The sequence below is a fragment of the Rhinolophus hipposideros genome, assembly GCF_964194185.1.
Source record: "Rhinolophus hipposideros genome assembly, chromosome: 16".
Classification (NCBI taxonomy): Eukaryota; Metazoa; Chordata; class Mammalia; order Chiroptera; family Rhinolophidae; genus Rhinolophus; species Rhinolophus hipposideros.
The window spans coordinates 57,842,450-57,857,516 of record NC_138062.1 but is presented as its reverse complement, the minus strand read 5'-3'; the positions used below and the strand labels follow the sequence as shown (position 1 = coordinate 57,857,516).

At 55.2% G+C, this 15,067-nt stretch overlaps 1 protein-coding gene across 3 annotated transcripts in view; it reads left to right on the top strand.

The window, feature by feature from the left end:
* The window catches only part of KDM4B (lysine demethylase 4B), a 134,487-nt gene that overhangs the window by 45,263 nt on the left and 74,157 nt on the right, over positions 1-15,067 (top strand). For all 3 annotated transcript variants that reach the window (XM_081076022.1, XM_081076021.1, XM_081076023.1), the window contains exons 5-6: positions 337-451; positions 2,973-3,166. In XM_081076022.1, the coding sequence (XP_080932148.1) occupies positions 337-451; positions 2,973-3,166 (309 nt within the window). The remainder of the gene's footprint in view (positions 1-336; positions 452-2,972; positions 3,167-15,067) is intronic.

The following is a 15,067-nucleotide window of genomic DNA, read 5'->3' as shown; positions in this document are numbered from 1 at the left end:
AGCGATGGGATGAAGAGAACCGTCAGAGCCCGCACCTCTCCACCTGCTCCCGCTCTCCCTGCTGTGCGTTGTGATTTGGGTGCCCCAGACCCAGCGAGCTGAGGAGATGGCATAAGTGGGCATCGTTCCAGGCAGGGCTACCCACCCGTCCAGTACACACCCAGCCCCTGGAAGAAATGCTCTCAGCAGCATTTGGGCCACGTCCGTGTTCTTGGGGGCTGCGCCCTGCAGTGGGACAGCGGCTGGTCTGAGCAGAGCCCCTCCCGTGGCATATCCAGCAGGCGCCTGCGGCCCGGCTGAGCCCCAAGGCCCTTCCTGTGTGCTGTTTGCTCACAGGTACTGCACTCCGCGGCATCAGGACTTCGACGACCTGGAACGCAAGTACTGGAAGAACCTCACCTTCGTTTCTCCCATCTACGGGGCCGACATCAGCGGCTCCTTGTACGATGATGTGAGTACACAGGGCCAACAAGTTCAGGGGAAAACAGGGACTCAGCTTCCTGCTAAATGGCAGAGGAAGGAGTGTGAATGGGACTGTGTCTTGAAAACGGAAATTGAAATGACACAGAAGCTTAGCTGGGCTTTCTGTTCGGGCTCCAGTTATAGCTACGTGCGAGTCTTAGAATGAGTGAAAAAGGGACCTGACTTACAAAATCTTTCCTCCTGAGTGGTGGAGCCCCGCTGGCCCTGATCTGCCACCCTCAGAAACCTGGAGCCTCGAGTTCTCAGCCGGCCAGGCTGGCAGTGGGTTTACTCACATCTGGTCCCTGTGCTGGTCCGGGGGCCTGAGGACACCTGGGCAGTGGAAGGCCTTGGCCTGGCCTTGGCCTGTCCGAGGGTGTGGACCAGACGCTGGTGGTGGTGACACGGGCCCGGGACATGCTGGTGTGAAGCAGAGGGAGGTTTGAGTGGGACCCGTGTTTGTTAGGGGACAGTTTATTAATATTTACGGGACCTCAGATAGCCCTGAATGGATCTCCTGGGATGAATTTCAGAGTTACTGAGCCTAGCTCTCTTCTGGGGATGTTCTGTACATGGTACCTTGGGCTAAAATCCAGCTCTCTCCACTTCCCAGGGTGGCCCCTTGTGTTCCCATCTGTGCCTGCCACCCCACCTCGTCACTCTGAAGGGCATCTCTTGCTGGGACACACTTGTCTGTCCACTCAGCCTGTGCTCCCTGTGAGAGCAGCCAGTGGGCCCCACCTGAGCCCTGGTCTTGGGTGGGGCTGGAGGGGATGAGAATAGCGCCCCCCTCCTGGGAAGGCAGCGTGGGGACCCTCCTAGATGCCCAGAGAAGAGCCCGGGAGAACAGGTCGGGGCTTGTGTTTCCCAAAAGGTGTCAGAAAAACGGGACAACTGCATGGGTCCCCACATGAATCACTGACCGACATCTCAATTCGCCCAGAGTGGCTGCACCATTTTGCATTCCCAGCGACAGTGGGTGACAGTTCCTGTGGCTCCACATCCTCACCAGCATTTCGTGATGTCAGAATTCTGGGTTTGGGCTGTTCTCGTAGGTGGGAAGCAGTCCCTCATTGTGCTTTGAATACGCATCTCCCTGACGGCGTGTGACGTGGAGCACGTTTTCATGTGCTTACTTGCCATCAGTGCATCTTCCTTGATGAGGTGTCTGTGCAAGTCTTTGGCCCATTTTTTAAGTGGGTTACTGGTTTTCTTATTGTTGCATCTGAAGAGTTCTTTGTACGTTTTGGGTAACAGTCCTTTATCTGACGTGCCGTTAGCAAGTATTTTCTCCTGGTCTGTGGCTTGTCTTCTTATTCTCTTGAGGACCCTGCATTATTGTTTTCCAATGAAAATTCAAAAATTGGAGCCTCGTTCCGTGAGAGAACCTCTGGGGCTGCTCTCGGGTGCTGCCTGCAGTCGGTTGCAGTGACGGGTCCCATGAGGGACGGCAGCCATGCTGGCTCAGCGGGGCCGACGCCGAGCTCAGTGAGCGGTGCCTGCCATGGGCTCTGGAAGGATTCAGGGCTTCGGTGTCCTGCATTTGCTGTGCCTGACCTAATACGACATTCTTCTTTTACTGTCAGGGAAACTGAGGCCATGAGCAGAGCCTCGACTTGCCCTGGTCACAGAGTTATCGCCCGGCTTAGACTAGACCCGGGTCCTCTACCTGTGGACGGTTGGGCTGGACAGTGAGGTGACTCAGACAGGACTTTAGGGAAACCATGCTTTTTGGAGTGCCCTGACCTTGGGCAGCCTCTATTCAAGGCCACCTTGGGCTTTCCATCCTCGTACTGAGGGGTCTGATCGCTGCTCCCACCCCACGTTCTGGGCTCCTGCCAGGGCTCACCTGGCAAAGATCAGCCTCTGGTTCCTCCCTAGTACGGGCCTCTGTGTGGACAGGAGTGGGTGGTACAGTGTGGATTGGGACAGGAAAGAACGCTGACAATCACTCAGCATCTCACAGGCTCGGAGGGTTCTCCAGGGACTGGAAGTTGATTAAAGCATATTTTATGAGCTCTTATGAAAAGACGCGGTTTGTTTGCTTCTGGCGTTAGGAGTAGATGAGTCTGGCAGGTGGGGATTATGGCCTTGTTTGCCTGGTTCTGAGGACTGTCCCTGTCTCCTCTGTGGGAAAGTGCTGTCTGGCACCTTTGCTGGGCCACCCTCACTCAGCAGTTATCTTCCTCCTTCTGTCATTGACTGGGGGGCACATTAGTTATTCATGACCAAACCGCAGTCTTCACCGCCCGACGTAATGCCCAGCTCAGTGTGGAATCTGGAGGAAGTGCTGCCCGACGGCCTGGCTTGGGCGGTGGTGTCTGCAGGGTGTGAGCAGCTGGCGTTCAGATACTGGGGTGGGCGAGGCTCTAAGGTGGGCAGGCTTGGGGCTGACAGCTGGCTTTGGGGTGTCAGGGGGTGTCTCGCTGCAGTCCGGGGCTCAGAGGGAAAGACACCTCACTAGTGTCTGCGGGTGGCGGGCCCACTGACCGCGTGCTCGCTGCCCACAGGATGTGGCCCAGTGGAACATCGGGAACCTACGGACCATCCTGGACATGGTGGAACGGGAGTGTGGCACCATCATCGAGGGCGTGAACACGCCGTACCTGTACTTCGGCATGTGGAAGACCACCTTCGCCTGGCACACGGAGGACATGGACCTCTACAGCATCAACTACCTGCACTTCGGGGAGCCCAAGTCCTGGTGAGTCCGGGCGGCAGCCCGACCTGTGGCAGGCGGGGTGGCGTGCGTTCTGTGTGGCTCCCTGTGGCCACCCTGTCAGGTGGGGTCGGCCAGGGTTGGGCCGCTGGCAGCTCAAGAGCTGGCTGGCCCTGCCCCCACTGGCTTCGGGCAGCCACGGTTTTCCCACCAACTCTGGGGATGCGTTCCCTCTGGAAATGAGCTTCCCTATGCCCAGGGAGCCTCACACTGAGCGGTGGCTGCTGCGGGCTCACTTCGCGCCTCCCCGGACTGCATCAGGCACTTGGCTGTTGTACTGGGGTCTCTTCCAGGAACACGGGCCTGGGGATGGGGTGGCCTTGAGCACTGAAGCTCCTTGCCTCGAAGTTGGGGGGTGGGATTAGCAGTAGGCCCCTGCTGCCTGGGGGTCCCTTGCTGGTTTGCAGGTGCTGGCCTGAAGCCCATTCTCAAGCACTGGGCCCTGCAAGCTGGGTTGCACGGCCAGTACGTTCCATGCTCTGGAATCTCAGCTGAGCACTCCCCTTACATCCAGCCTCTGCTGGCAGGCCAGGCAGCAGCTGCCTCTGTTTGTTCACTGTCTGTTTCCAGCTGAGACTTCTGAGCCGGGGGCCTTGCATCTCGCTGCCTCTCCCCAGCTGTCTTAGAAGGTTCTATTGTCATAAGAATCATCACAGCTCAGAGGGCTGGGAGGGGAAGCAGGAGGCCTGGGAGCAGACTGTGGCCCTCAGGACCTCAGCCACGTGAACTCGGGGCAGTGGGGGACGGGGTCACAGCACAGCTGGGGACCCCGGCAGACGCTGGCCAAAGCTCCCTTGTGTTGGTGTCCCAACTGAGAGCTGCCCCTCGAGCTGTTGAGCCTGTGCCCACAGGCACGGACGGAGGGCCACCTCAGCCCCTTTAAGTCGCTGGGACCTCCCAGAGCCCTTTGCTGAGGGGGGAGGGAGCAGGAGCTCTGAGCGGAGGGCCTGGAAGCCAGAAGGAGCTGTGGGTGGGAAGGCAGGCCTCCCTGTCCTGCTCTGTGCTCTGTGACCATGGTCGCCTTACCTCTGATTGGGCAGGACGGTTCCTGCTCAGACAGGCATTGGGGACAGGTACAGTAGGGGCATTTGTGTGAGTGTCCCAGGGCAGCTGTAACACGTGACCACAGCCTCCTGGCTTAACATGCACACATTTATTCTCTCACATTCCAGAAGTCTGACTCAGTTCAGGGGCTACAGTTCAGGTGTGAGCAGGGCCGGTCCTTCCAGAGGTCCCAGGAGAACCGTTTCTGGCCTTTTCCAGCTTCTAGAGGCACCGGGTCCCTGGCTCATGGCCTCTCCTCCATCGCCACAGCCAGCAGGGCAGCCTCTTCTATGTCTCTGACTGAGCCTCCTGCCTCCCTCTTATGAGGACCCTGTGATGACACGGTGCCCACTCTCAGGGAATTCAGGGTCGTCCCCATCTCTGGATGACTTAATCCCACCTGCAAAGTCCCTTTACCTTGTGAGGTGACATGTCCACGGGTCGCAGGGCGAGGACCGGGATGTCTTCGGGGCCGTTTTCCTGCTGGCCCTGGGCCCTCTGGCCTCTGAGCTGTGCTACAGTTCCGTGAGCTTCTTGTTTTCAGTCCACTTCTCTCCTTTGGTGGCATTTTGTGGCTTTGTATCAGCCCTTGATTGTTGAAACCTCCAGGCTAGTAGGTATTTTTGCCTTTTGGGATGAATTTGAAAAGATTGAAGGTTGGTGATGCCCGTTTACTGAAGGCCTAAATCTCACACTTGCAAGTGGTCCTGAGCGCCGGGCAGAGCTGTGTCCTGGTCAGTGGTGCTGTCCCAGTGCTGCCCAGGAGGTCCCCGTGGCAGTGCAGCCACCCCGCTCCTCCCCTCCTCTCTCCATGGCAAGGCTGGGCTGTGACTCCATGGAGGCCCCAGTCCAGGCCTGGAGGAGAGGGGCGGTGCTCTGCCCCAGGTCCACACCTGCAGGCAGGAGGGTGGCGCCCGGGAGAGCAGCTTGGGGGGGGAGTGGATCTGCCTTCCCAGCAGTCTGCGTGCTCCCCGTGGGCCGTGAGGGCTGTGTGCCCACGAACAGCCTTCTGGCTCCGCATCCAGATCCACAGGCTGGGTCATGAGTGTTTATGTGTGAGTGTGAGAGTACATGTGAGTGTGTATATGTGTGAGTGTGTAAGGGAGTGTGTGTGTGTGTGTGTGAGTACATGTATGTGAATGTATGTTTTGTGTATATGTGTGTGTGGGTACTGCGTGCTGGGCCCTGCTCGCTGGCCTGGACTATGCTTCGTGGTGTGAGCTGGTGACAGGCCAGATTTTCCCGTGTCTGTCCTTGGCCACCACGTCCTAGTCCAGCCAGGCGCAGTTCCCCTGAGGGCCACTAGATGGCGGCCCTGCCCTTCCCCACAGGCTGTCAGTTGCCTGCACGTGGTGGAAATTTCCGATTCTTTCATGCTTTTTAGACTCCACAACCCACCCGTGATCATCCCAGGGCCTGTAGGGAGCCACAGCAGGAGAACGGGGACTCCGCCGGGGCGTGGGCGGTGGTGGGCATGCTGCCTCTGCTCCGCTCAGACCCCGCTCAGCTGGTTTCGGTTGGGGTCTGCCGGACAGAGAGACCTCAAGGAGAGAAAAACCCACCTTTTCCTTTAAGCAATAAAAAAGATAGAAGCCAGTGCTGAGTCCTGGCACATGTTGGTAGAGGGCAGGTTGAGCTCTCAGACATGGCCCTGGGTGCGAAGTGTGTTCTGGGGCCACGTGGTCCAGCACTGGGCAGTGAGGGTACCCAGGGAAGGCGCTGGTCTCAGGGAGGTTGCCATAGGAAGTGGCATTGGGGAGCCCGGCGTGGAAACCTTCCGGTCAAGAGAGGGTGGGGGCCACAGAGAAGCGGCTGGGGTAAGGGTGGTGGAAAGGCTTTGAGGGAGGTGAGGCATGAGAACGTGCTGAAAGATCCCTGAGAGCCGGTCATGGGACGGGCCCCTGGGAACGTGAGGGGACAGCCGTCCCCTCCCTGGGTGATGGGGCAGGACCACCTCCTGTCGCCAACACTAGTGCTCTCCAGGCTGCAGCCCCTGAGGACAGCCCCCGGCTGTCCCACGCTGCACCCCTGCTTTGCTTGGGGCACCTCTGGTGTCCACCCACCCCCCTACCTCCACCCTTTCCCACGATCTTCCCGAGAGCACTGGGGAAGCAGTGAGCAGGGCTAGTGCTGGACACAGCAGTGTTCTCTGAGGGAAAGAATGTTCTGCAAGGTGTCTTGACGTTGGTCTTGGTTGCTGCTGCTGAAGGGGGTGGGACTGCATGTGGGGGTCCCTCACTGACTGAGTGTGGCCAGTGAAAAGGGGCTTCTCACAGTGCGGCTGTGTAGGTCCGGCTGCAGGGCCCGGCTGCCCTCCCTGCCAAGCTCCTGCTCCCTGCCTGACCAGCTCAGCCTGCTTGTCATGCCGGGTACCCTTCCCACTCTCTCCTCAGGACCTGGGTGGGGTGTTGGCATCAGTGTCTCCCCACAAAGCCGTGGGCCCCGGGAGGGCAGCTTTCCTCTGTGCCCCCAGCCACCCGCAGGGGCCTGGCATAGAGAGGGGCTTGATGAGTATCAGGAGACCTGGGTGCTCAGACCACAGTAGACCACAATGACCCCTCAACCTCTCGGAGCCCTGGTGCACTGAGGTTCCGTCGTGGAGCCGGCGCCATCCCCACGGGAGCCGGTCCTTCTGACTGTGCCCTGTCACGGGGCCTACCCAGACACCAGCCTGGGGGGGTGTGGGAGGTGCCCTCTCATCCCTGGGCTGGGGGCTCAGGGAGCCACTCGGCAACCCCTTGGGAAACTAGTGCCTGCTCTGCCCCTCCCCTGGGCCTTTGCGGGGGGCGGGGGAATGTTCTCCGGCAGATTGTATTCACACGTCTGTCTCCCTAATTATACTGCTTCTCTTGCGTCTGCAGTGGCTTAATTGCAACCATTTTGGAGTATTTCGGTAGCACTTTTTTTAAAGTGTCGACATCCTCAGGTTTACAGCGTTTTATGAAGCCTTTCTGGGTCTGTTGCTACTTTGGTAGTGTGATTTGTGTGTCAACGTGACGTGAACAGCCTGGTGTCGATAAAAGCATGGAATTTGCTTCGAAAGGCCAGCATTATGTGGTGCTCTCAGGCAGCGAAGCTAAGAATATCTGAAGCGTTTGAGTGTTTCAAAATCCCTTTTGAGATAGGGATTGAAAATAGACCCGGCACTTGTACTCGGCCCCGATTGGTCTTCCTGCCGCCCAGGTGGTCATTGAGGCTGGAAAGGTGGGCGGGCGTGGGCATCGGCAGGGATGGCCCTGCGGGGTGGTGTCTGGGTGGTGGGGCAGCCGGGGGCCATGACCGGAGGCCGTGCCCGTAGAACCTGCCATCCTAGGCTAGACGCCTGCCCCGAAGCCTGTGTGTGTGGGGGGGTTAGCTGGAGGTGATATCCCCACGGTCTGTCCCAGGGCCACGCTGCCCAACAGCCTTCCCTTGGACATCTGCCACCTGGTTTGGCCCCTGTGGGTCCCAGGCCTCATCGGCTCACAGGTGTGTGACCAGAAATATGAACTCTGTGTGGGACACACCTACCATGTGTTGTTTTACACTGTTTCTTAGATGTAGCGCTAACGGTGTTTCTAGCAGTATCGCCACACGCAGTACCTGCCACCTCCTGTCCTCCCTCCTGCTCGGCCGTGGTGTCCCCAGCAAACCGTTCCAGGCTGGCACTGGAGAGCACTGGGCTCTGGTCAGTGCTGGTCTGCCCGGGCACTTCTGGACCAGTTGGGGTGTGCTGTGCACCCCGAATAAGGGAGCACAGGTATTCTGGTGCACACTGCCTGTGTCGCAAGGGGTTGGTCCCTGGACCTCACTGTGTTCGGGCCTGCCCCCCAGGGTGGGGGAAGGTGCCCTGTGGCGTGTTCTGTGTGCCTGTGTGCCAATCGGGGGCTGGCAAAGGCTTTGCGGGACCCTGCTGCCCCCGACCCACAGGAAGACTTGGGGGCTGGTAGCCTGCGAGGGTGAGGCCGACTTGAGTGGGTGGCCTGCAGGGCCTGAGGCCGCTGTGAAGGTCGGAGGTGGGCAGCTGCATGGCGGCGGCGGTGGCGGTGGCAGGAAGGATGGGTGTCTAGACGCCACACCCTGGGCACCGGGGCCGCCTGTGGGCTGCTGCACTGACAGCTGGGATGCAGGCAGGGCTGTCCAGTCGTGGGGTTTCCTCTCTGTATTTTAAGTGCCGCGAATGAGACAAGAGCCCCTCCTAGTGGCTGAGGCCAGGGCGCATGTGTTTTAGCTGAAGGAACATCAACAAGGGATGGGGCAGGTCGCCCCAGCCTGCCCTCCTCTTTCTCCCAACTCTGGTTGTACTTGCTTGGAGCACGTGGAGACGCCTGTTTCCCCTCAGGAGGGGATGTGCCTGGTGGAGGATGCCCCCCGGGTGGGGGTGGGGCGTGGCAGTAGGGCCCCGAGGCCCCGGGCTGCAGCACGTCTTGGCTTCCTCAGCAACTCCAGCCCTCCTGCTTTGCTTTGCTTGCCGTACAGCTTTCCAAGTCGTGGCGTCAGCGTCCCTGAGTGGGGGTAGGGGACTGATTATGCCCACATAAGGGTGTGGAGTTCCCACTTGCTCGCCGACGGTCCTGGTGTGGAAAGAGTCAGTCTTTCTGTGTAGGGCTGGTGGAGGGGAGCCGGGGAGCCTGGGAGATGCTCTCAAGCTCCACCCCTTGTCTGACCTTTCGGAAGCCTGATGGAGGCTCCCAGGGGCGCAGAGAATTTTTCCCTTTGATTCAGTTGCGCCTAGAGTTTTTCTTTGGCATTTTGCTCAGGGGAGTTTCAGTGTTTCTTTTGCTGCCGGGAAACTTGACTCCAGTGGGCACAGCTGTCTCTGCCTGCGCTTGGTACTCTGGAGGTGTGTATGTGCACGTGAGTGCATGTGTGTGCACTGCACTCGCGTGTGCATGTGTGCTCGTGTACTTGTGCGTGCATGCCTGAGCGTGTGCGCACGTGTGCATTGGAGGACATGTGCTCCCTGCCTTGAGGCACAAGGAGGAAGCATGAGTGCGCTGGCTGACTCCCGTGTGACCTGCTCTCTGACTGCAGTTTGGATGAGACGGTGGACGTCCTGGGCCCAGGATTGGTGGGTCTGTTGCCAGCGAGGCAGGGCAAGGCTCTTTGGGGGGAGGGGAGCTGCTGGGCTGCCCCCTTGCCCCTGGGCTGCCTGCCTGCCTGCCTGGCCTCTGGGGACCCCCCTGCAGGTCCACGCAAAGCAGTATCAGTCTACTTGGTAGCTGCACTCCCTGCCGTACTGACCAATCCCTCCCTGGCTGGCTGTAGATGGCGCTGCTGGACCACAGTGCCCGGCCCAGGCCCTCCAGGGCCTTTGTCCCTCGGCTGTGGGGCTGGGAAGTCTGGGGTGGGTGATTGAGCCGAGGGAAGTGGCCCCAGGCAGCAGCCCCAAAGACCTCTGGTAGAGAGCTCCCGCCTGGAGGAGGCCTGGTTTGCGTCTGTTGGCCACGTGCAGCTTCATGGCCTCTCGAGAGTCCAGGGTGGTGGGCCCCAGGGTGTCCCTACTCCCTGACTCAGGCACAGCCCCTCCTCAAGGGTCACTCACTCCTCCCAGATGCCTCGCGAGCGGGATCCCGAGAGATCCGTGGTGGCAGAGAGGGCTTGGCACTGAGACCGGGAGGGCCTGACAGCTTCACCAGGGTAGTTTTAATAACTCAGCTTCCCAACACCACGCCCTGTCACCGCTTTAAGATGTGAGAGCAAGATATACATGTTCCCTCCTCTCTTTGCTCACCCCAGGCTGGCCAAACCCCCATTTGGGCCTCCAGAGTTGGTGTTGCTGTGGCCCCTGGGGGCAGATGGAAAAGGCCCACCGGGATGACAGAAGGCCGTCTGATTTGTACCTTGTTAACAGGCCCGGGGAAACTGCCAGGCTTCTCTTTCCTCAGCCCCGGGTCCTGAGATAAAGTGACGGAAATACAGCAACAAAGAAGGTGTTTTAGAGCAGAAATCTCCTGAGAGCACATCGCCACAGAGAAGGGAGGTGTCGGGATCCCTGTTTATTACAAGATGACAAATAAGGCAGCATCGGGGATCACTTTGTATCTGAGTCAGCTTGTGGGGTGCTTGTGCTCCCCCAGGAGGCTTACATCACAGTGGCTGCCCTCGGCCCACACCGCCTTGCCTGGAACAGGTCATCAAGAGGTTTTATGATGGTGGGGGCCAGTCCGCTCTCTGCAGAAGGAACCTCCTTCTGTGAGAAGACGGCGATTTTCCCAAATAGGCCGGGATGGCAGCGAGCGGGACCCACTGGTGGTGGGCTCGAATCTCGGCTGCGTGTTGCTGCGAGGCCGTGGGGAGGCAGGGAGCGCCTTCTTGATCATCTTTCCAGAGTCTTTTGCTGGGGACCGAGGCCACGGTATCAGAGCTGTCTGTCCTTTATTCCACTCGTGCCCGCTCTGCGTGCCCGCTGCTTCCCTCCAGTGAGCCCGAGTGTGTGTCGGCGTGATCAGCGCAGGTTTCCTGGCTGCAGAATGCAAGTCCTGCATCCTGGGGCTCTCAGAGCCCCCAAACCGTGGTGCTTGGTGACCCGCGAGTGTGCAGGTGTGCACTGGTCGCGTGAGTGTGCCGACTCAGCCACGCAGCCGCTGAGAACCCAGGCTAGTCAGGTGTTGCAGCCATGCGCCCTGGCACTTGGATCGCGGCACTGCTGCAGGGCTGGGATGAGTGGTTTATGCTGCCACCAGGAGGGCCGGAGCACGCTTCTGGGAGCTTCTGGGAGAGACAGCCGTGCCACCCCAGCCCCGGTCCTCCTCAGCCAGCCCTCAGCCTCGCTCTTGTCAGAGCCGTGCTGCCATCCCTGATGCCACTGGCCCCGGCTTTCTGCTTGTCAGGTTGTGCAACAAATCTGAAGCTGAGAGTTGGTTTTGGTGTTTGAAAAATTAGCTCCCGATGCTGGAGAGACCGTTGAGTCCCAAACTGGGCCGTAAAGTGCCATGGGACTAGGAGAGTAGGATTGCGTCATAGTCACTGTGGTGGGTACGGCAGTGGGCAGTTTGGGAGAATTTTGTAGCGTGGCACCGCCTGCTTTGAACCAGATTCCCCCATTCGCCTGACTTGCTTCTCGCCAGCCTTACCCACACAGAACTCTGTTAGCCTGGTTGCTGGGTCACGTGCGAACACGTGTCCTGTGCCACTCAGGTAGAGCGGGGCACCCAGGAAACCCAGTGCTTTTAGGGACACTCACCCGGGGGCTCCCACTCTGGGGAGATCTGTCCCTGCGGTCTGGCAGCTCGCGTGTCGCAGTTGGGGACAGACACAGTGGGGACAGACACAGCTGGTGTTTGTTCAGGAAACGTAAAGTGATTGTAGCATCTGCTCAGCATGGGAAGGTCAGCCTTCTGCTAGGGAAAGTCTCGCCATGTGCTCCCCTCCAGAGCCAGTGAGATTGGTGGTGGTGGCGGGGGAAGGGGGCACTACGACGGGTGGGGAGGGGCTTCTGGTATCCAGACCAGCTGTTGCTATGCCATGAGCCTGGACAGCCGGGTGTCATTGCAACTGGTGGAATTGGGGAATTGGCTTCTTGTTCAGGGCGGGAGGGCCCAGGACGGACTGGGGCTGGGAGAGCCCAACGCAAACGACCAACCACAAGGTTTCCTGTTTCCTTGTTTCTTAGGTGTCACAGGCTTGTCTGTTTACCTACTATTTTGGTGGTGTTCTTTCTCTCTATTTTCAAAAAGATTTTATTTTCTAGAACTGTTTTAGGTTTACAGAAAAGCTGAAAATGGTAGTACAGACATTTTCCGTGTGCCTCACACCTGGTTTTCTTAGGATCTTACATTAGCCTGGTACATTTGTCGCAATTAATGAACTAATACTAACACATTCTTACTAACGACGGTCCGTACTATATTCAGATTTCCTCCATTTTCCTTAATATCTTTTCTCTGTCCCAGGACTCTATCCAGGAGCCCACATGACATTTAATTGTCACATCTTAGGCTCCCCTGGGCTGTGACAGTTTCGCAGACTTTCCTTGTTTTTGGTGACTTTGACAATTTTCAGGAGGACTGGTCAGGGATTTTGTAAAAGGTCCCTAAATTGGGTTTTGTCTGGTCTGTTTCTCAGGTTAGATGGGGTGATGGGTTTTGGGAGGAAGACCCTGAGGTGAGGGTCCCTCCTCATCCCATCACATCCAGGATCGTGCTGCCACATGACCTACCACTGTTGACGTTGACCTTGAACCCCTGGCTGAGTGTGTGGCCAGGTTTCTCCACTGTAGTCACACTCTGCCCTCTCCATGCTGTTCTCTTTGAAGTGTGCTCTTTTAAAACAAGTATCAGAGGAGGAAAGAGAGTAATTAACAGAATAGCTGTGCGCCCAGTACCCAAATTGGACAGATGTGAGCCTTCTGGCATACTTCTGTCAGATAGTGGTTTTTTTTTGGGGGGGGGGCAATGTATTTATTTATTTTTAAGATTTTTATTAAAAAGTATAGCTAACATGCTACATTATATCAGTTTCAGGTGTACACCGTAGTTAGTCAACATTTATATACTGAGGGAGGGATCGCCATGCTAAGTGCAGCAGCCATGTGACACCGTCCCAGCTGTCACAATAGTGTGACTGGATCCCCTGCTGTACCTACATCCCCACGACTCATTGTTTCATACCCGGGAATGCGGGCCTTTTCCTCTTCTCCTTCCCCGCTTTTTCTTAAATTCTCAGTTATAGTTAACATTCAATTTTATTTTATGTTATTTTCAAATGTCCAGCATAGTGGTTAGACATTTGTATAATTTAAGCAGTGGTCTAGTACCCGCCTGGCACTGTGCATACTTATTACTGTATTACTAATTGTATCCCCTGTGCTGTACTTTACATCCCCATGACCATTTTGTAACTACCAATTTGTACTTCTTAATGTCTTCACCTTTTTCATCCTGCCCCCAACCCCCTCCCATCTATCACCCCAACAAATCTAGTACCCATCTGACACCATATATAGTTATTACAATATGATTAACTATGTTTCTTGTGCTGTACCCTACAGCCCCATGACTACTGTGTACCAACCAATTTGTACTTCGTAAAACCTTCACCCTTTCACCCATCCCCAACCTCACCTCCCATATGGAAACTATCAAAATGTTCTCTGTATCTATGGGTGTGTTTCTGTTTCGTTTGTTTGTTTTGTTCTTTAGATTCCACATACAAGCAAAATCACATTGCACCTGTCTTTCTCTGTCTGACATACTCCACTCAGCACAACACCCTCCAGGTCCATCCATGCCGCCACAGATGGCAAGAAGCCATTCCCTTCCCTGGCTGAGCAGTATTCCATTGTATATATGTACCACCTCCTCTTTATCCGCTCTTCCATCGATGGACACCAGGCTGCCTCCACATCTTGGCCATTGTAAACACTGCTGCAATGAACATATGGAGGCACAGGTCTTCTTGAAGTAGCATTCTGGGTTTCTTCAGGTAAATACCCTGAAGTGGGATTACTGGGTCCTCTTTGTCTTGTTATAGCCTTTGTTTTAAAGTTTATTTTGTCTGGTATAAGTACTGCTACCCCAGCTTTTTTTTCTTTTCCCATTTCCATTTTCATGAGACAATTGTTTTCCATCCCTTTACTTTCAGTTTGTGTGTGTCTTTCAATCTGAAGTGAGTCTCTTGTAGGCAGCATATGTAAGGGCTTTGTTTTCTTATCCATTAACCCTTCCTATGTCTTTTGATTGGAACATTTAATCCATTTATGTTGAAAGTAATCATTGATAGGTACGTAGTTATTGCCATTTTCTTCTTTTTTTTTTAATCTTAAAGCAGTCCTTCTAACATTCTTTGTAATGCTGGTTTAGTAGTGATAAACTTCTTTAGTTTTTTCTTGTCTGGGAAGCTTTTTATCTGTCCTTTGATTTTAAATGATAGCATTGCTGGGTGTATTGGTCTTGGTTATAGCTTCTTGCTTTTCATCACTTTGAATATTTCCTTCCAATCCCTTCTGGCCTACAAGGCCACAATCCCTTCCTACAATCCCTTGTGGCTCCCTTATAAGTTACTAGTTGCCTTTCTCTTGCTGCTGTTAGGATTCTCTCTTTGTCTTTAACCTTTACCATTTTAAGTGTCATGTATCTTGGTGTGGGCCTGTTTGGGCTCGTCTTGTTTGGGATTCTGTGCTTCCTGGGCTTGTACTGTGTTTCTCTGAAAATAAGACCTAGCCAGACAGTCAGGTCTAATGCATCTTTTGGAGCAAAATTAATATAAGACCCAGTCTTATTTTATTGTAATGTAAGACTGGGTCTTCTATAATACAGATATATGATATGATATATGATATATGATATGATATGATATATGATATGATATGATATGATATGATAATATACCGGGTCTTATATTAATTTTTGCTCCAAAAGAGACATTAGAGCTGATTGTCCAGCTAGGTCTTACTTTCGGAGAAAGATGGTATGCCTATTTCCTTCACTAAGTTAGGAAAGTTTTCAGTCATTGTATCTTCAAATCTGTTCTCAATCCCTTGTTTTCTCTCTTCTCCTGGTACCTGTGTGATAACGAATGTTGTTATGCTTGATGTTGTCCCAGAGGTCTCTTAAACTACCCTCATTTTTTTTTAACTTTTGCTGTTCTGATTGGGTGTTTTGTGCAACCTTGTCTTCCAAATCGTTGATTTGATCCTTTGCTTCCTCTAATCTGGTGGTGATTCCTTCTAGTGCATTCTTTATTTCAGTTATTGTGTTTGTCACTTCTGGCTGGTTCTTTTTATGGTTTCTCTGTCCTTTTTTATGCTTGCTGTCTCTTTGTTGAGATTCTCACTAAGTTCCTTGAGCATCCTTATAAAGAGGGTTTTGAACTCTGTCTCTGGTAGGTTGCTTGCCTCCGTTTCATTTAGTTCTTTCTCTG